Source organism: Panthera leo, chromosome D1 (genome assembly GCF_018350215.1).
Source record: "Panthera leo isolate Ple1 chromosome D1, P.leo_Ple1_pat1.1, whole genome shotgun sequence".
NCBI lineage: Eukaryota > Metazoa > Chordata > Mammalia > Carnivora > Felidae > Panthera > Panthera leo.
Window position 1 is genome coordinate 85,262,254 of NC_056688.1, and position 22,157 is coordinate 85,284,410.

General features: G+C 34.6%; 1 protein-coding gene across 2 annotated transcripts in view; it reads right to left on the minus strand.

Annotated features, from left to right (window-relative positions):
* The window catches only part of DCDC1 (doublecortin domain containing 1), a 479,157-nt gene that overhangs the window by 173,091 nt on the left and 283,909 nt on the right, over nucleotides 1–22,157 (minus strand). For both annotated transcript variants that reach the window (XM_042906361.1, XM_042906360.1), the window contains 2 exons: nucleotides 17,392–17,520; nucleotides 16,845–17,002 (listed from right to left, as the gene is read on the minus strand). In XM_042906361.1, the coding sequence (XP_042762295.1) occupies nucleotides 16,845–17,002; nucleotides 17,392–17,520 (287 nt within the window). The remainder of the gene's footprint in view (nucleotides 1–16,844; nucleotides 17,003–17,391; nucleotides 17,521–22,157) is intronic.

The window sequence follows — 22,157 nt, forward strand, 5'->3', positions numbered from 1 at the left end:
TTTCATGAGATTAAATAACAGAATATATGGAAAGTATGTAGCACTGTGCTGGCACTCATAAATTTGCTGAATTTATGTGTGCTACTAATTTCAAACAATTTTAACTGACGACAGTCAAAAGTTCATGTATTTTCTACGGAAACAAAAAAAAAAGGAGTTTGTATCAATAAACTGCTATTTGTGAAATCATCAATAATTAAGGGTTTGGCCCTTTAATGCCTAGAGCTGAGAGGTCTTGCTACCAAAATACAAGACAATATGACAGTTGACTTTGTCAGTTAGCCATACTTCGGGAGAAAAAATTAAAAACGTGGAGCAAATGTGAGGGCATCCTAAACCCTGTTTTATCCCAGAGGTCAGACACTATACCAGGAAACAGCTGTGAGCTAGAAAAGCTAGGTCAATAGCATTAAGAAATTGCAACTCCTCTGGGGTTAATGTGGTAAAACACAAAAGTATTGTATGCATTCATGTGAATAGGAGAAAAGATCTCAATTATGCTTTGCTCAAGGTATTTATAGTATGTTAAAATCTTAAATGAAACTATGCATTCTGATGCATGTCATAAATGTCAAATTAGCATAGCTAATTAAGGAAATTTGTAAGCATTTCATTTAGAAATCTAAATAAGGACTGAAAAATAATTAAGACTTCTCATTCAGAGGCATTTTCATGTAGCAGTATTACATTTAAAGTACTTAGGGGATTTATGCTTATGTTATTAATTTTAATCATTAATTCATTCAACAATATTTCTTGAGTTTGTCATTTCTATGTAGAGCAATGTTCCAGGCTCTGCGTGTACAGCAGTGAAAAAGAGGAGACAGTCCCTGTCCTCAAGCAGTTTATATTTTCAAGGAGAAAGACAGACAAGAAGACATAACAAATTAGTAAACAAGATGATCTTAGATAGTGTTAAGTACTATGCAGGAAATAAAACAAAGTGATAGGGTGTGACTAGGGACTACTACAAATAACTCTCATACCAAGCATTTACTATGTCCCAAGCACTGTTTCTCAGCACTTATTCATTTGTATGAGTGCCAGTTAGTACAGGTACATATAAATGTACCAAATGTTTTACAAATATTGATACTCTTAATCCTCAGCCATCCTGTAAGGTTGATGTTATCATCATTTCTAATTTACAAATGAAAAAACAGAAGCAGAGAGGTTAAGTAACTAGACCAAAGTCACACAGCTTGTAAGAATTTGGACTGAGGACATTTGGCTCCTAGGTCTGTACTTCTTACCTACTATCTTATGTTGCAGCTTGATTTCATGTATTATCTCATTTAATCCTCACCACCAGCATCTGAAGAATTATACATCAACTTGTAGAATTGGCAACTAAAACACAAATGGAAAGAGAGGCTTTGCCAAAGTTAGAATTTTTACCCAGCTAGTCTAACTCCTTTCTCTTCATGACCACTTCATCTTATTACCTCTACATGACTTCTGTGAGGAATCATCATGGCGCAAAAACTAAAATAAGTAAAAACACTAGAAGAAACAAGATAATTTGGGGTTTATAGGTTCATACAAAAAGTCAGACTAAACAACTAAGCCTCGTCTCTAAATTTTCGCATCAAAAACTGTTATATTTGTTATTTTAAGCAAAGCCCACAAATACACTTTACATTCTAATAAAATTCAATTATTATTATAACTACATTCTTGTCTTTCTTTCCCTACACATTTACTATCCTTCCCACCAACAATCAAGTTCTTCAACAATGTAAGATAAAATTAAGACAATATTAAAATATTAAATATGGAGGATGTGGAATTATGAGAATGAGACATAAAACCAGAATTCTTGATTAACTACCTGGGTGACCTTGGAAAAGTTACTTAACTTCTTTGGGCCTCAACTTATTCACCTGAAACTGAGAATACAGGAGTATATCAATGGTCCTCAAAGTTATTTATGTAATGGAACACAGAATTTTTTACGCTTTTTAAGAGAATGCAGTAAGATAATATATATATATAATTTGTAATGACCACAAATATAAATCTATGCTAAATCAGACAGACCACCTTACCATTTTATACTTGGTTCTAGAATAAACAAAGGCTATCAAGTGCCAAAGTTATTTTTAAAAAAAAGTTTCTGTGAAAATAAAGAAGGGAAAGTCTTGGCAATTTCTTCTGTAAATTGGACAACTGGACTGAGCTTTCCATTTTTCTCTTAAAGCAGCAGAGGAACACTGAGGTTCCCCAGAACATAGTTTGAATACTGCTAAAATAACTCTCTAGCTTTCCTTTCAGCCCACTATTGCTGCTTCACTCTACTAAGCAAGTGAGATATTTGCATATAACCCATTGGTATGTATATCTATAAAAATATCTTTTGAATGGTAAAGACATTGCTGTGGGACATTCCTTCTTGTGCAGCTCAGCATCCCTCACTGCCTCCTGGCAACCTACCCTTCCTCCTTTCTGGGAACCACCTCTCCCTTGTCTCTGTCCAGGTGGTTCCAGTGAAGCTGACTCTACCCCTGATACCAGAGTTGAAGCACGTCACCTGGGTCTAAGCCAATCAGCATCTCACAGTGATCCCTTCAGAATGGCACCTGACACAAAAGAGGCTTTGTTTATAATTCAGACTTTTCTGGTACTTCTGGGAAGAGTTCTGTGCACTGAGACCTGAAACCATTTAAGGGCAGAAGCTGCTGGCACTATGTTTCTTTCTCATGAATCCTGAAGGGAGAATTGAGAAAAATGGGATCTAATCAGCTCAGCACCTAAACCAACATTTCCCCTGGACTGCTTTTGGATTACGTGCTTAAAACAGTTTGCACTGGGAATTTTATCATCTTCATTAGTTATACAGGGATTGGTTATACTGTTGAGTTCTCAAACTTGATGGCCAGTAAAATGGAAAGCCCCATTACAGTTACTGTCATTATATTCTATGAGAATTTTGCATTTTTTCCTCTCCTCTGTCCCAACTGAAGCCCTATTCTAAGTAAGGTATTGATATTTACTTACCGTGGCTGTTTGGCCTAAACTTTTAGGCTGTCAGACATGTTTTGTTTTGTTTTTTTTAACACACTTTAAATGCCATTTTCTATTTTTTTCTTTTCTATAGTAGTGTTGACCACGACAAGAATTCTACAGTTAGAATATAAAAGAAGAGAGTATCTAAACTAGTCCTTTACCTGGAAGCAGCAGTATGTTAAAGCAGCAGTATAGCAAGCAAAATTCTAAAATTGGTCCCCACAGATGTCCTGCCCTGATCCCTGGAACCTGTGAATATGAGAGATCACTCCCATAATCATATTACATAATAGAGTGCAGCTGATTTTCAGGTATGGCGATTTTCTGGGTGAGCACACTCTACTCACATGAGCCCCTTTAAAAGACAAGTTTTCTCCAGCTGGCAGGCAAAGGAAAAGTCAGATTCAGAGCACAAGGAGGATTTGATACGCCATTGCTAGCTTTGAAGATGGAAGGCGCTATGTACCAAGTTATGTGGGCATCCTCTAGAAACTGAAATGACAGCCAGCAAGGAAAAGGAGACTCAGTCTGGCAACCACATCTAACTGACTTTGACCAACAACCTGAAAGAGTCTAGAAAAGATCCTTCCTTAGTGCCTTCAGGTAAGAGTCCAACCTAGTCAACATGTTAATTGCAGCCTAATGAAGCCACAACCCAGAAAGCCCACTTGGATTTTGACTTAGAGAACTGGGAGACAATAAGACTGAGACTTTTAAGATGCTAATTTGTAGTATTTTTGTTACACAGCAATAGGTAACTAATGTAGGTAGTTATTATTACAGAAGCATGTGATGCTGATGTTTTAGGAAAATGATAATCCAATTACTTATATTTTCATGACAGAGTGAGAGAGATGTTAGAAATACTTTTTTTAAACCGTGGAATAATGAAATATGACATCCTAGAAAAATCACAATTAAGTGTTTTACAAGACTTGTAAGCATAGTAATATGAGACTTTATGTCTCATATTAATATGCTCATATATATCAATCACATATATCAATATGTTCATATATATCAATGCTCATAAGTTTCTTCATATGTATGTGTGTGTATGAATACTTCAATATAAAAAAAGCACTTCAATCTCATACATGGCATGCACATGCACACACACATACACACTTTTGTCTACATGTATTTCCTGTGAGTAAAGGGATAGGCAAAGAATCTCAAATTCAGGAATTTAACTTTCACTCTTTCTAGTTAGAGTATTTTCTGCTGGTCTGACCCACTTCTTATGAATGATGTCAGGCAAAGTCCTCCTCCTCACACACTTCATTGAATTTGACCTGATTTTATTATTCTTATGGAGAAATGGACTTCCAATGCAAATCTCTAAATAGCTCAGTCCAGAATTTCCTATTAGAAATATGTTAAATACCTCCACTTGTGGTTAGAACCAAGAACTCATTTTAGGGGTGCATGGGTGGCTCAGTTGGTTGAGCATTGGACTCTCAATGTCCACTCAGGTCATGATCTCGCAGTTTGTGGGACTGAACCCCATGTGGGGCTCAGCACAGAACCTGCTTGGGATTCTTTCTCCCTCTCTCTGACCCTCCCCTGCTTGCTCATTCTCTCTCTCTCTCCCTCTCTCAAAATAAATAAAGAAATAAAAAAGAACTCCTTTTGTAGCTACTTTGGAGCCTACTTTTTAAAAATGGTACTATGGACTGCCATTAATTTAAAGAAACATTTGGTGTCTAGGGCTAATGGTCTTTTTCTTTCAGAGGCTCCAGATTAACAATTTTTATACATTAAAAAAGAAAAAAAAACTTTCTTAGGAGTATTGAACCTTCCTAGATCATAAGTGTAGTCAAGTAATTTTCTTTCATTCTGAAGAGCTATCCTTTCACATATATTCTATTCTTAGCCCTGCCTATTTTTACTTGGGGAAGGTTTGTTCTTTTTTAAATGTTTCATTTTGAAATAATTGTAAATTCACATGAAATTGCAAAGAAATTTATAGAGAGGTACCATTAACTCTTCCTCTAGTTTATTGCAATAATAATATCTTACACAACTACAGTACAATATCAAAACCAAGCAATTCACATTGTGGCAATCCATAGCTCTTATTCAGATGTCACCAGTTGCACATGCACTCGTGTGTGTGTGTGTGTGTGTGTGTGTGTGTGTGTACTGCTGTATGAAAATTCTGTTTGAGATTCTTATTATTGAACATCTATATTATGTTTCAGATTTCTATCTGTTGTTTATTGCCATCTTGTTTGAAGAGCAAAAAACTTGGAAACAACTTAAAGTCCTATAATGTGGCACTGGTTACACAAATTAAGATTTGCACTAAGTAACAATGATACAGGCACATATTTAATGCTGTGAAAAAATGCTTACAGAACATTTTAATGTCTGGTATTATCATTAACAAAGACAAAAAAATAGCACGTCCCCATTTAACATGGTAACAAAACATAAGGAGAGAAATAAAAAGTTAATGATCCAGAATTATGTATTTTCCCTGTTCTTTGTATTTTCTGTTTTTCCCCCAAAAGTTTAATGATAAACATGAGTAATAAAAAACAATAAGTCATTAAAGTTTTAATCATTTTGCTTTGTCTCTCCAACTATATTTAAACTTATTTGAGAATAGACTATCATTATTTATATCCCCCAACTTGGTGATATAGTGATTTGATATATTTAATTTCTTTTGTTCACAAAAGCTAAGAACACATTTTTATAGCATGACTACTGTTTGCCACCATTAAATTATTTCTTTGTGAATATACATATTTAGTATGTCTATATTCCTTAAGGTCTGTGGGATACTTTTTAAAAGGCACACTCAAATACTACATAGTATAATTCCTTATATCCAATGAGAACTCAATAATTACTTTTTGAATAGCATTAAAAATGTAGCAGTGCACAGCTTCCCCTCAATGAAATTTCAGAATTTTTAAAGGCAGGAATTGCTTTGCATCTTTATGATATTTTGCATTTAATACTAATATCATACTAATAATAGGACATCATTATCATCATAAAAGCTACCATTTACTGAGTATTAACTATGTGCCAGGAATTGGGCTAAATGTTAATATTCATGATATCATTTAAATTTCACAATAATTACTATCCCCCTTTATATATGAGGAAATTAGCATCAGTGATATTAATTAGCTTGTCCAAAATCAAACCATGAGTACTTAGAACTAGGACTGCAAGCTGCGCTAATCTGACTCCAGATTCTGAGATGTCAATTAGGAAGATATATCATATATCTCTTAATAGAATAGGCACTCAAAAATGTTTATCAAATGAATGAATATAAAAGTGAGAAATTAATGCTTATTATGTATCATATATAAATGAATTGACTCTTAAGGATTAGTGAGTAATTGAGCAGGAGAGAATACAGTGAACAAAGTTTGGCAATGGGAATTAAAGATTTAAATTTTGATATTAAAATCACCAAATCAAAAATCTATGTATTCTGAGCATATGAATATAAGAATATTGTTTTGTCTGCTCAGTTGATGCCCTTTGCTTCTAATTCACAGAATGGCCCAATTGGAGACTTTTGTCAAAAAAGAATGGACTCATGACAAACATACAGAGGATGATGAGTCAATCAAAAGGACTATCAGTTTCATTCAAATTGATAGATTGATGGGCAAATGAAATGATCAGTCCATCGCAACATAATTATTCTTAAGTAACTTAACTGAAGACAAAATGATTTATTTTTCATAAATATTTGTAGAGACTATTCATTACCAAAGGATGATTCCTGGTATCTCTTTTTAAAAAGTAAGAATAATTCTAAGACAGTGTATGTCATAGTTGGCTAACGCTGCAGTCAAGTTTGAAAGCATGAAAAATATAAAGGATGGCTTATGCTTTCAGAAAGAAAATAAAATGCTATTAGAGAGTCAGATTTAGGCCCCTTCTTTGATTAGCTAAGGTAAAAAATAGAAAACATTTATAAAACAGAAAATAAAATCAGCAACTCAGGGGCACCTGGGTGTCTCAGTCGGTTAAACATCCAACACTTGATTTCAGCTCAGGTAGTGATCTTGCAGTTTGTAGGATCAAGCCCTGCAACACGCTCCGTGCCGTCAGCATGGAGGCTGCTTGGGATTCTCTCTCTGCCTCTCTCTCTCTCTCTCTCTCTCTCTCTCTCTCTCTCTCAAAATAAATAAATAAACTTTAAAAAAAACCCAGCAACTCAACAAATCTCATAAGGAACACAATTTTTAAAACCTTATTCAGATTTTTCACTAGTAACATGGTAGGGAAATGCTGTCGACACTATAAACTCAGGAAAATCAGAGACTTTTTTGTATATATTTTTAATTCTTAGTGTCCAACAAGGTTTGGGGCAGAAAAAATAAGGTGCTTAATAAATATTCAGAGATTGAATGAATGCATTCTTGACAAGAATCAAAGATGTGTGTTAAGGTGTACTTTATAAACTTGAAATATTGAAAACTACCTAAGTTGTTCAATAACCAAAGAATGATTAAATTGTGGTAATATTATTAGCCATAAAAACCAAATGGTAAATTTATACCTGAAATATACCATAATATACATTAGGAATTCAATTTATGGATTCAGCATCAGATTAGAAGTTGGAGAACTGATGAGCTGGGAGACAAGTCAAAAGAAAATATCCACACTAAAGTATAAGGAGAAAAAAGGTGGAAAATACAAAATAACAGTGTAAGAACAGAGTTTAGAGTAAAAGAAAAAATTTAATTTGCATGTCATTAGTGTTCCTTCAGAGAAGAGAGAAAATGCAGCTGAAATAGCATTTGAAGAAACAACTGCAGAGAATTTTCCAAAACTGATAAAACACTATAAGCCACTGCTTCAAGTCCTAAAACCCTCAAGTATAAATATAAAGCAACAAAACAACACCAAAGGGGGGAAAAACTCACTAAGAAAAAGCATAGTAAAAACCAAATACAAAGAGAAACCTTAAGGTCAGCCAGAGAAAAATAACATTGCCTTCAAAGGAGCAATAAGGCTAATACATGACTTCTCAATTAACATAAACAATATGGAAGCTGAAAATAATGGAATGATATCTTCAATATGCTGTGGGAAAAAAAGTATCTGATGACCTATAATTTCACATTTAATAAAAATATGAAAATGAGAATATGGAAGTGAAATACATATATTTTAAGACAATTAAAAACAGAGAATTCATAAGCAGAAGATCCACACCAAAGGAAATATTAAAAGATGTTCTTGAAGCAGATGGTAAGTGATTCCTGACAGTTCAGAGATACAGAAAGAAGGATCAACAGAATCGGTTAAAAATGTGGCTAAGTCTTGGGGTGCCTGGGTGGCTCAGTCGGTTAAGTGACTGACTTGTGATTTCGGCTCTGGTCTTCATCTCAAGGTTCGGACTGAGATCCAGATCCAGATCCAGATCCAGATCAAGCTCCTACAGTGCCTGCTTGGGATTCTCTCTCTCTCTCTCTCTCTCTCTCTCTCTCTCTCTCTCTCTCTCTCTCTTTCTCCCTCTCTCTCTCTCTGTCCCTCCCCTACTCACACATGTGTGCTCTCTCTCTCAAAAGAAATGAATTTTTTTAAAAAAGAAAAGAAGTAGTCATAAGATTAATAAAAGGAGAAATAGACAAATCTACAATTATAGTGTGAAATTTTAACCATATTTCTCTCAGTAAATGATTAAACAGGCAGACAAAAGATCAGTGAGTATACACTGAAAACACATTTATCAAACTCGATTTAATTGACATATATAGAACACTGCACTCTTAGACTACAGAATACATATTTTTTTCAAGTACACATGGATCATTTATAGAAACTGTTCATACATTTAGTGGACCATAAAGCAAATCTCAACAAACGGCAGAGTTGAGTTCATACCAAAAGTGTACTTCAACTACAGTGAAATTAATCTAGAAGTCAATAACACACATATGAACTAGAAATGTTTCACACATTTGGAAACTTAAGAAATATACTTCTGAATAATCCATGGATCAAAGATTATAACAAAATGGAAGTAATAATGAACAAATGGCATTAAAATTAGTGGAATGAAGCTAAAGCCAAGCCTAGAGGCAAATTTATATCCTTAGACATATATATCAGACAAAAGAAAGGCTGATAAAAGAGAATGAAAATGGGCCTTGGAGAAGGTAGGATTTTAGGTAGGAAAAAGGAGATAAGGGCATTTTGGTCAAGCAAACCAGCATAATCTAAGTACAGTTAGCCTGGGCCTGGATAAGTACAGGGAGGTTCTGTGACAAGAATACAGTGTGGTGGGTCTGACAGTTGATGTTTCACTTAACTTAGTACAGAATGGGTGCACTAAAAAATTGTAAGTTAATAAGTGAAATGTTCAGAGTCATACTTCAAAAGTGTATCACCAGGGAGTTTGTTCAGGATGAACTACCTTCTCCCTACAATATATTCATCACTCTCTCTCCTGTAGTGATTTGTTTAATATCTCTCTTCCCTGTTAGAGTCTGTGCAGGCAGCTCTCTGAGGCAAGAAAGTATATCTGTCTTTTTAGTGCTAAATCTCCAATGCCTAGGACGGTGCTTGGAATACAGACAATGCCTAATAAATATTTGCATATTAATTAAAGATAAAAGAAATGAGAGATATAGAAATCAGAAAAACATTGTTATAGGTTCAGTTTGGAATTGACACATGAATAGGTCACAGGGCTGTAGTTATCCAACAGTGAGGACTGTTCATATATACGAATGATCAGATTATATATATGAATCAGTTCATATATATGAATGTTCTGATTAGTTCCTTCTCTATTTTCTTATTTCCATTAATCACATTACTTCATTAATTTATTCATTCATTCAACAACGTTGTATTGAGGGTCTACTATGTACAGGTATGTTCTGGCCCTGGAGGTACAGATATAAATAAAACAAAGTTACTGCTAAAATGGAGTTTACATTCTAATGGGGCAACTCAGACAGTAAATAAATAAGTATATGATAGGCAAAGGCAGTACCTTGAAGAAAAATAAGGCAGGAAAAGACAGTGACAGGTTGTGAGCACACAGGGCAAACCTGAGACACTGACAGGGAGCCACGCTGGCTGGAGCAGAGGAAGGGAAGGGAGAATGGTGTTCAGAGAGATACCATGGGTCTGGTAAAGTAGGCAGGCCCATGTAGCATTTAGTAAAGACTTGGGTTTCATTCTAAAGAAATAAATAGTCATTGGAGGATTTGAAGCTGAGGACTCCCATGATCTGACTCATGAATATGAAAGGATCACTCTGGCCATTAAGTGGAGAATAGACTGTAGGGAAACAAGGGTCAGTGGACGTAGACAAGTTAGGAAGCTAAACTACAGGTCACCTTGACTGCTTGAACTCTGCTTTCATCCAATTCCCTATACTGTCCTAACATTTCCTCCACCAGTCTCTTCCTTGTCCATCCATATTACTCAAATCTAGAACCTCATAACCTACTACTTTCACTATTATAATACCATTAGACATTCTAGTTTGGGGCCTACAAGTTTGAAGAATGTAGGAGTAGAGTTTCCCACTCCTACCTTGAATAGCTTTATAGACAATACTGAATAAAATAGAAAGATAAATAGTACATTTTAAAATATGGAAATTAAGCAGCATAATTGAAGGTTTGGGCAGCGAGTGAGAACAAAAATTAATCATAAAATGCTTATTTGAAAGCCTTTGATAGTTTCTGAATCAATCTACATTTATGGATATAAACCTAATCTTTTGGAATGTTTGGTTTTGACTTTTTTTCAAAGAAGCAGGTGCAATTAGATTATTTGTTTGCTTTATTTTAATTCACAGAGAACATATGGGAATTAATTTAAAAATATACCAAAATACAAACAGGGAACAGTACCAACCAATATCAAGATATTTGACTTTTCCAATTTAAAAAGAAAAAAGAATCATAAGCATATCTCTGCATCCCTGGAACACATCATAATTTTGTGTTCTTAAATACAATACCATAGTCTTGTATATAGTATAAAGGAGCTAAAAGGCCAATGGTTAAAGCAAAGCATTTCAATAGCTATGAACAATAATTTAACTAATAGGAGATTTTGATCCTAGGAAGTATAATTGGATTTAGCGAATACCAAAAGCAATTATTACATTAACATTTGCCTTAAATGGTAAGAGTTGTAGAAAAGAATTTGAGTGTGCCAATTTAAACCATTTGCTTTCCTTAAAAAGATGCAGTCTGACTATTATCAAAACTGACCCAGATATTCACTGTCTCCACAAAAACTGTGTTGATATATGATGTACACAATGAGAAGAATGTTCTAGTCAGAAGATCATCAACTATATGCAGAACTACAAAAATTATTTAACAGAAAAATAAACCATATGCTATTGAATACTCAAGAAAACCAGAATATGACTTTCAATTTTTAATATGTGGTTTTTCACAATTTATAATTATATAGACATGATCATCATTTGTCTGCTTAAAGAACTTCTCATTATCATTAATTTACTTTTCTTTGAAAAGCAGGAGACTATAATATAGTTCCATTAGTTAGTGCATCTCAAAACTGTTACTGAGAGAAAAACCCTTGAATGCAGAAAAAACATGTCATTTCTTTCAAGCTTCATTTCTTCTATTCTCTCATGGAGAAAAAAAGGCCTTATAAAAATTGACCAATGCAGTATAGTTTGGATTTATATTCTCTTGGAAAGGTAAATACAATTAAGTGAATACCATATACTCAGTGTTTACCGCATGCCAATTGTGGCCAGACTTAATAATGCTAGAAGAACTGATTTTGTAGCAATTGTAAAAATGTAAATAAGGCTTTAAAACTGATTCAGAAATCATATTTTATAAATGAAGCTTTGATTTTAATTTAAACAATTCTCTTAGGGTATGATATGCATTATTCAGAATGTTCTGCTTTTTTTGTGATTGAAATAGTAGAGATATTTCAGGAAACCAGGGGATAGAAACACCTGTTTCTTATCAAATTACATCTTCTAATGATTATAACAATTTTATGCACTAGATTAACTTTAAAATGTAAATACTACAATAATTTAAAAAGTTTAAATTATTAGATGGAAATTTATTTTAAAAGTAGCAGTGGAAAACATAAAACAAAATAGAGCATATCTTTACCTATTTTAGTCTAAATATTTCTACTAATAAAACATGTATCCAAAGCATCCACATTAAAAATGCTTTTCATAACATATGTTGATTTTTGTCCTACTGCAAATATAATAACCAGTTAATGAAATTTGGAAAGTAATAAATAAAAATTTAAAACTCAATAAAAGCTGTCAATAATTTGATACATTTTCCTTCAAGTCACCTGTCCATCTGGTTAGCTATCAATTTATCTTTACCTTTATCCATATAAAATGAGGATAATACTAAACATGTTTTATAACTTGCTTTGTTGTTAGTATCAAAACTCATGAGATATTGAAATACATTCTTAAAATGAAAACAATCAAAGAACTTTTAAATTTATGTTCCTTTTGAAAGAGTGAAGTACATGCCAAGTGGAGTCATGAAGAGAAATGTCAGTGTGATCGGTGGCAGCTGCTTGCTTCCCTAGGAAGGAAGGGGCCGCTTAAGAGTACAGTAGCTAGCAAACCCCTCAGCGCTCCCCAAAGTCACTAGTGGGAAAAGAACAAAGGCCTTTCCAATGCAACTAACACAGATGTGCCCAAAGGCAAACTGTCAGAAACAGTTAAGATGACAGCTACTCACAGTTCATTATTTCCTTCTCACAGGTCACTGGGTGACAAGCTGGGTCAGTGTGCTTTGTCGGCTGTCCTAGTCCTTCCCCACCCCCTATTCAATTTGAATAAGGCAAAGGGCTCCATTGGATAAACTAATGTAAACAAACACATTCCAGACACTTAAAGATGCCAGAATATGGCATTTATTTTATTTTGGACCAAGCTTAGAATTAAATGTACACACAACTCACTTCATCCAAGCAAGAAGACCACTACATTTCTAGATCTCACTGATAGAGGAAGAGAAAACATTTCAAGTGTTGCTAAAGCAAACAAGAAAATATAATATGCTATAAACTAAGAACTTCATATTAAAGACCTCACACAGTAAGAGATTTTCCTTTTTCTTCAATAGGAAAAATAATTTTTTCCACATAACAAAAAAAAAAAGATCAATAATCAGACTACTTTCCACAAGTATTTGAAATGTAAATTAAATTAAATGATTCTGTAGATGGGAAAGCCTGGTTTGTGTGTTTGTGGTGATTGTTATAGTTTTTTTGAGGATATAATTCAAAATAAGGCACCCATCAAAATGACAATAGTTCAATAAAATTTTTATGATGTAAATGCATAAAATTTTAGTAATAACCTAAGATGACTATTCAATATGATGACATTCTGTTACAAAAATCACTGGAATAAATACTACTAAGAAACTAGGAATGAGTAATAAAACAGTGGTTAAGAGCATGGTCTATGGATCCAAATGGTTGTGGGTTCGAACCCCATCTCTCCTATCTCTAGCCATGTGACTGGGCACATTATGAAATCACTCTGAGCTTCAGTTGCTTTATCTTCATGGATTTTAAGAGTACCTCCACCATCAGATTATCATGACAATAATTAAATAAATTTATCACAGTGTTAGAAGAATAAGTACTTTCAGTAGGAGTTGACACATCATAACTATTCAACAAATAACAGCTATTAGCTACCTATCACCAAATTTAGTATATACAAAGCTGAACTGAATCACCATTGAAAGTGGGAAATACCTTGGCTAATCATGACAGAAGTTACAGTCACATTGTTAGACATAAATTTTTTAAAAATCTCTAATTCGTTCAAGTGTAAGCATCTATACATCATCAGTAAATCTAGACTGTTGGATTCAAGAAGTCAAGGGTTCAGTCTCCCTTAATATTTTCTACCTCTTATTTAGTCTTCACTGAAAGGTGCATACATTGACATATCTTTTATCATTCCCTTTCTAAACTGTATTTAAAGGTCCCTTTCCAAGATACCCAGTCAAAATGATGGGCCCCATTTGAAAGGCTAAAAGATTTGGAATAATCACCAAGACAAGAACATGAATGGGTAGGCAGAATAATATAGACACTGAGAAAAAGATTTTGGGCTCAGATAGGCCTGCCTTAAATTACTAGTTGAAAGGCCTTAGTGAAGTAACTTAATCTCTCTGTCCCTCAATTTCCTTATCAGTAAAACAGAGATTAATACCTCAGTTTTACATACATCATAGGTTCTTGGGCAATAATGTACATAAGGCACTTCAGCAAAGTCAGTGTATGTTATTAAAAATTGAATGTTTTCCTTCATTTTCACATATTAGCTGCCACTAACTATGATACCTCTCTCTTTCCCCAAATTTGGCTACTTGCAGTTCTCTCCTTCTTTGGCTACTTCTAAGGAAATACATACATTTATATATCTATATCTTTTTATTCTTTTCAAATACATGTTCTTTCTTCAGATTATTTGCTCATTAACGTGTTTGTTCTAAAATTCTACTTCTTTCTCCAGTTTCCACAACACAGATCATTTCACATTATTCCTTTACTTCTTGTTATGATTTTATTCTGTATTTTGTAAAGTTATCATTGATAAAAGCAAGAAAATGTAAAGCTCTCTCTTAAAGATGCAATAATACAATGTGCTGGGCAGTGTGTAAACCTAACCAGGCAACCTAAGGTTCAAAGTAATCAATATGCCAAATTCAGAGCCATGTTCTAATTTTGCCCAACAATTCCTTCCAAAATGGGAGGAAAGTAATTGCTCTAAGTACTTACTTTCTACTCAAAATAACTTTGTTAAGGAACAGAAAGAGAAGGAGTGAAACTGAAATTACATCTATTATGGTAAATTGTCGGGGTGGAGAGGAAAACCGTGGCTTTAAGGAAAAAAAAAAAAAAAGAGGGCTAGAAGAGTTGCTGCAGCCTGAGACACAAACCCTGAGGGATACTCACTAAAATAAGGGCCCCAGGAATTTTCTTATGAAATGAAATCCCAAACATGGTTAGTCAATTCCTATTGACCAAAAATCACAAACTATAAGCCCTATTAAAAACTGGTTTATACCCTCCTTGGTTTCAGCCCATTTTCACAAAGACTACTCATTGAGTGCTTGCTACATTCCTGGAAATTTAAAGACATTAATTCTAACAACTCAAATAGGTCTTGTGTTATGCTAACTAACAATAACTGCTTTGTTGTTTGTTTTTCTGTTTGTTTTGTGGGGTTTTTTTTGGCTCACATTACCTAATACTACATATATATAGTATAGTATACACTATATACATATCACTGGCATTCTGACACACTGACCCACCAGGACCAGGGCCAGGAGGAGACATACACGGAAATCCCATATAGGTTTCAGAAATCTGGGAGCAGAAGGAACCTGTGCCTCCTTGAGTAGAACCCAGGATAATGACAAGCCCCCAGCATGCTCTCAAACAGCATAGAATAGAAATGGCTGCCAAGTGAGTCTAGAAAGATAGGCCAACAGAGGTCTTATAAAACAATATTTAAGGCCCCAGTGGCCCAGGTTTCTCTGAGTTTCTGTTTTACATGGAAAGTTCAAAGACTGCTCCCAAGGGACTTACATTCTAGTGACTGGACCAGAGTGGCCTGGCTAAATAGCTGAGGTCTTGTAGTTGTGTTGTAGGGTGTCAGAGAGTTGAGATTCCTATATGTGATTAAAAAGCAAGTAGCAGGAATAAAAACTAGAACTTATGTTTTCCTGCAGTCCAGGACATCCCCAGACTATGATACGGAAAGGTCCTAAATTTTTTTCTTTTGTTTATCTGTGAACTATCTTACAACAAAACCAATGTGAGTTTTAAATAACAAAGAGATAATAAATTGAAAAGTCACTGTTGTTATCAGGAAAAAATGTTCCCTCCTGTTAAAATCTGAGGCAGGAATATATAATTTAAGAATATAAGATAGCTTTTCATTGAAATAAAAGTCATATTGCACACCTTACACTTATACAATGTTATATGTCAACTGTATCTCACTCAACAAAGCTGGAATTTTTTTTTTAAAAAAAGAAATGAAAAGTTGTCACTTTTTTTCTTTCTTCATGCAACTAACATTTCTATCTACAATTAAAATATTTAAACTTAGGAATTCTCTTGAACTTCAGTGAGTACAATAAGAATTATATTACTCCTTTAAGAGTACTTCAACAATAGTTAATTTCCAACAATTATTATACTAAAATTGCAATTTATAACATTATTTTGTTGTAACCCAACACAATTAACAATAATTTTACTACTACTACTACTAAACATAAACTGTAGTTTACCAATTAAATAAAGAGAATCAGAGAAATTGTCCAACCAAGGGTGATTTTCAGTTGGTTAGCAAAATCATTGCATAGTTTTACTCTGTAGAAATTATGTCAACCTGTTAAATTATCACTGCTTAAGACCATCTATTGTGCACTTATCCTCAGGTCTAAGTGCAATAATCTCCTCATGGACCACAAAAAGGATTGTCTATGGGTATGATGTTCTCAAGGACCTCTTGGTATTTTCACAACTGGATATATATTCAGTATCACTTTAATTATGTTATTTCAGAGTCTTTTAGTGAGATCCCAGGACAGAAGCTCTAAGTATTCTTATAAACAATACCATACATCAAACTTTAATGAAATACGCATAAATGTCACCTCTCTTCATCAAATGCGACCTGAAAATTACTGTGCTTGAAAGCCAAAGGGCTTTTGAGGTATTTCAATAATCTTCAAGAAATCAATCTTACATGAAACTGAAGGAAAACATCGAATGTCATTGAGCAATAAAGCTCCATTCTGTCAGTGCCCTACCTCTGAGCAGAAGCCTTAGGATGTTTCTCTTCCAGTTTCCTCACCAGTGCCACCGTCAGCTGCCTTGTCTCCCCAAGAGAACCTTCTGGCATTAAATGGGTGTCTGAAGGCTCTGGCAGTTGCTTCAGACCAGGGATGCTGGCACTTTTTTCCAGAACCTAATAAATGAAATATAAGAATAATGTAGGTAATTTTCATTGAATGAAAATATGCCCCAAATTTAACCTTACACTTTCAGGGTTCCTCCAATCTGCCTCATTCAACACAGAAATCATTTGCATGTGGTCAGAAGAAAAGGCAGCAGTCCCAACAAAAGCTAGTGGGTCATCCACTATTTAATAAAATAATGTTTATGTAAACATATATGGATGTTTATATAAATATAAACATGCATATAGATATTTATATTATGTGTATGATTTTAAACAATCACTATCATTAAGATGTGAATTTGTGTTTGTCTCCTGAAAACGACTTGAACATTTTCTCTTTTCAAAATACATTTTAGAGATCTATTTCTGTCTTGCCTCTGGCTCACTACACTGACCTCTTCTGCTAAGCTGCTACCATGATGAGCTTTAGTCCGGGCACCATGGTGAATGTGATACTCTGTCTGGGTCACATCCACTTGTGCATTTAGTTCCTCCAGGTAGGTCAGAACAAACTGAGGATAAGCCTGTAGGAAAGGAAAAAAAATAAAAAATAATACTAGCCTTGTAAGTAACAGCCAATAATCTATACAACTGAAATTATGGGAGGATAAATTAGATTAAGAGTAAAAAGGTCTGACTAATAAACTGCACTTTATTATCTATTTCAGATCAAAAAATCAAGTCAAATAACTTTAATATTAAGATTTCTAATTAGTTGTTTAATCTAAGCAAGTTTAACTGGATGCTAATCTTCACTCTCAGATAGATGATAATATTAAAATATTAAAGCCATTTTATATAATAATAATATCTAACATACACGGAGTTATTTCTACATGAGATATGCAATTGCTGTATTGACTGGGAGTATTCAATTCTGCTCTAGAAGACAAGAAAACAAATGGGATGGATGAAATTCATTAGCTGCATTAAGCACAGATAAGTTAGTAACCTGAGAAGTATCAGACAGAAAGTCATTAGAGCATAAGTCTGAAAGGGGTAGCAAAATAGGGATTTAATAGTCATGATTTGCTAAATAACAAATGAAGCGACAAATACCTATGAAACACTAAATATAAATGAGGCACATGAGACACACAATAATTGAAAGATCTTTAATTGGCCACCTATTGCTGACTCTGATATTGGATTTTCAGCTAAATAACATCCACAGCTGCCCATCAGGCTAACTGGGGAGCATAGCTATTGGCCAAGTGTACTTGCCAACAAGCTCTCGAATGGAGCAAGTGTGTGTCATTTCTCAGACACCTTTCGTGTGTTGGGCCTCTTCAAATTTTCACTCTGGTCCTTGTAACCACATCAGCAGCAGAGAAGGGTGATGCAATAGAGAGATAGATATGTCGACTTTGCAGAGATTCAGGTATGATGATCCTTCAACCCACTTACACCTTAAGTATGTTTACCTAGCCTACCTCTCTTCCCATACATTTTGCTTTGTATTTTAAATTGATTTAATAGGGGTGCCTGGGTGACTCAGTCAGTTAAGTATCCGACTCTTGGTTTCGGCTCAGTTCATGATCTCACAGTTTGTGAGTTCCAGCCCCACGTTGGGCTCTGTGCTGATGGTGTCGAGCCTGTTTGGGATCCTCTCTCTCCCTCTCTCTCTACCCCTCCACTGCTTATGTTCTCTCTCTCAAAAATAAATAAGCATTAAAAAAATAAATTGATTTAATAAACTATGATCTGAGCATTTTATTTGGTCTGCACACCTTTCTATTCCATGAGATCTATGATAGTTTATCTAGGATCATAGTTGGAGGCTACTATGGCGTCAAAATAATTTCCACATGACAATATATTTACATTTTAATCCTCTCAACAGCCCTTTGAAATAGGTACTATTATTTTGCTCATTTTAAAGATGAGGAAACAGATACAGCGAGGTTAAACAACTTGTTCAGTGTCATCCAGCTTGTTTACTAGCTCATAAAACCTAGAAATGTTGCCTCAAGTATGATATAAACTTCTTTTTTAAAGTATAGAACTAAAATTCTAACAAAAAATATGAGGAGATGTTCAGAAGATAATTAACGGGCACTAAAGTCCTTATATTATTCTGGTAAAAGAGATATTGAACAACCTTAAACTTTTTTTCAGAAAATCTATAAGTAAATATGCATGTTAAAAATGTAAGGGGCTCCAGAATCTTAAATGCATATTACTGAGTGAAAGAAGCCAACCAGAAAAGGCTACATATTGTATGATTCCAACAACATGACATTCTGAAAAAGGCAAAAGTGTGGACACAGTGGGAAAAAAGATCAGCACTTGCCAGGGGTTAGGAGAGAGGGAAGGATGAATGGGCAGAGCACAGAGAATTTTTAGGGCAGTGAAACAGTTCTGCATGATACTATAATGGTGGATGAATGTCATTATACATTTATCCAAACCCATAGGATATACAACAGTATGAGTGGACCCTAATGTAAACTATGGATTTTGGGTCATAATGTGTCAATGTAGATTCATCAACTATAATAAATCACCACTCTATGGGGGATGTTGATAGTGGGGGAGGTTGTACATGTATGGAGAATTGGTGTATATGAGAACTCTTTGTACTTTCCATTCATTTTTGCTGTGAACTTAAAGCTGCTCTAAAAAATAAAGTCTATTAAAAAATGTAAGAGACTCCACCAAATTATAAGTGACAAAAGAAAAATAGATAAATTATACTACATCAAATTTTAACAGTTTGTGCTACAATGTCATCAAAAATGAAAAGACAACCTACAGCATGGGAGAAAATATTTGCAAATCATATATCCAATAAGGGGTGTATATACTGAATATATAAAGAACTCTTACAGCTCAGTAAAAAAGATAAATAACCAAAATATTAGCAAACGATCTGAGTAGAGGATAATTCTCCAAAGAAGATATGCAAATGGCCAACAAACACATGTAAGTGACAAGACTCTGATTCTGACAGTTGTAAATCCCTTATATTCTGATAGTAGTTTCAGGTCTTGCATCCTCTAACAGAGGTAAAGATATTTCATCAAGTTTACTTTTAAGGTATATTTCCCTCTTATTGGAATAAGGCATACCTGGAACATGGGAAATTTCAATCTATATCAAATGAGATGGATGAGGCAGTGCCCAAAAGGTAGAGCCATGATGTGTCTGAATATTCTGCTAGGCATAGCAGAAGCAAAGACCAACCAAAAAAAGGAAAAAAAAAATGTCATGTGCTTTGCTCCCTGGAGTTGACAGTCAAGCAAAGGTGGCAGACATACCCAAGTAACACAGACAAGTTCTATTATTTATCCTCCTACCATGCATTTGGAGAGTTTTACAAATTTTTCTGGCATTTTCCCTTTGGAATCATTCTAAACTATCCCCACCCCAGGTAATGACTGTTCTGACATTTGATACTATAGTTCTTTAGTATTCTTCTACTTCCAAGACCAAGTTATCTTGATCTCCAACCAGGCACCTACCAGTTCAATATTCAGGCCACCAGTATAAACAACTCCCTTCTCCAAAATCTGGACTTCTCTTCTAGGGAGTCGACAGCCTGATCTTTTGATTTTCCCCTTTCTAGTGCATCTGCACATCACTCCAAATTGATGTCTAATGTCAACCCTCACTATTTTCCAAGTCCTTCGGCCCTTTGGGCTTCATTACATTCTTATCATTCTAATCCACTTTTACCACCAGAAGATAAATTTCAGTAATTTGTATAGTAATAACATATTCAGTAACATATCTTTGATCAATCATTTCCACTTTAAAAACTTGAAATAGTACTCCCAATACATACTGATTAACAGTACTGTACTATTCTGGCTTCAAATTCCAGCTGGGCTATTTATCGGCTTTGTGACTGTAAGTTCTACTTCCTTGAGAGAGAAGTTTTCTACTGAAAACCAAGTACAAATCTGCTCAGAATTTCGCATGGACCAAAATCCCCCTCAGGATACAATGACAACTCTCTGGTTGCTAAAAAGGATCCCATCTACTTGTGAGATTTTTTTTTAACCTAACGGGGCTGGGGAATCCTCTTCATCACTCCAAGATGTTTGTTCTATGTACATTAGAAAGTCTACATATTTGACCTAACTTGGGCCTCCATAGTAATATTTATCTCCTCATGAAAAATACAGCAAGCAGGGCTACAGAATCTCACCTGAAATGTTTTAAACTCTAGACACTCTTATCTCCTCTTGGTCAGTACATGATCAGGCATATTTTCAAAAAGTGCTTCCTGACTACAAATGCTTTCTATAGAAAACTTAGAAGACACAGAGAAACTGAAAGAAAATAATTATTCATCCTCCTACCACCTGTTTTATGTATAAACTTCCAGTTTTGTTTCTACATATACACACAATCTTCAATACAATACAAATAAATGTTCTCTTATCTGATTTTTCTCAAGATTAGCATTTTTATCTATCATCCTAAATTATTCCACATTATTTGTAATACCAATATATAGTATCCATAATAAAGACATACCATAATATATTTATACAATCTCACCGTTGATTACCTGTTTTCAATTTTCACTATTATACACAAAGCTCTAATAAATACCCTTAAAGATATATTGTGGTACATACTTTTGATTAATTCCTTGGGGTAAGTTGTTGTAAGGGGGATTTCTGTGTCAAAAGGAGTATTTATTTTTATGGATTTTGATAAATATTGCTAACCTGACCCTCAGAAATATCCTAGTCTCTTAGATAGCACCCAGTGTCCCCTGCCTCTTAGTGTTCATACCCTTGTGTGGTCCCTTCCACATTATATAGCAGGATCCGTATATGTGGCCCCATAAAGGTGCCAGAAGTGTTGTTACATCACTTCTGAGATTAGGTTATGAGAGACAGTGCAGCTTCCATTTTGTTCTCCTGTTCTCTCTTGCTCTCTTTGATCACTAGCTGAGGTTGTGGACAGCACTTTGGAGAAGCCCAGATACCAAGGCTCTTGTCTATAGAGTAAGTATGCTTCAAAGCAGATCTTCCAGCCTAGTCAAGTCTCAGATAACTGCAGTCCTTGTTGACACTGTGACCACAGCTTCATGAAAGACTTTGGGTTAGAACTATCCAGCTAATCCACTCCCCGGTTCCTGGACCTCAGAAACCGAGATAATAAATATTTATTGTTTTAAGTTACTAAGTTTGAAGGTAATTTG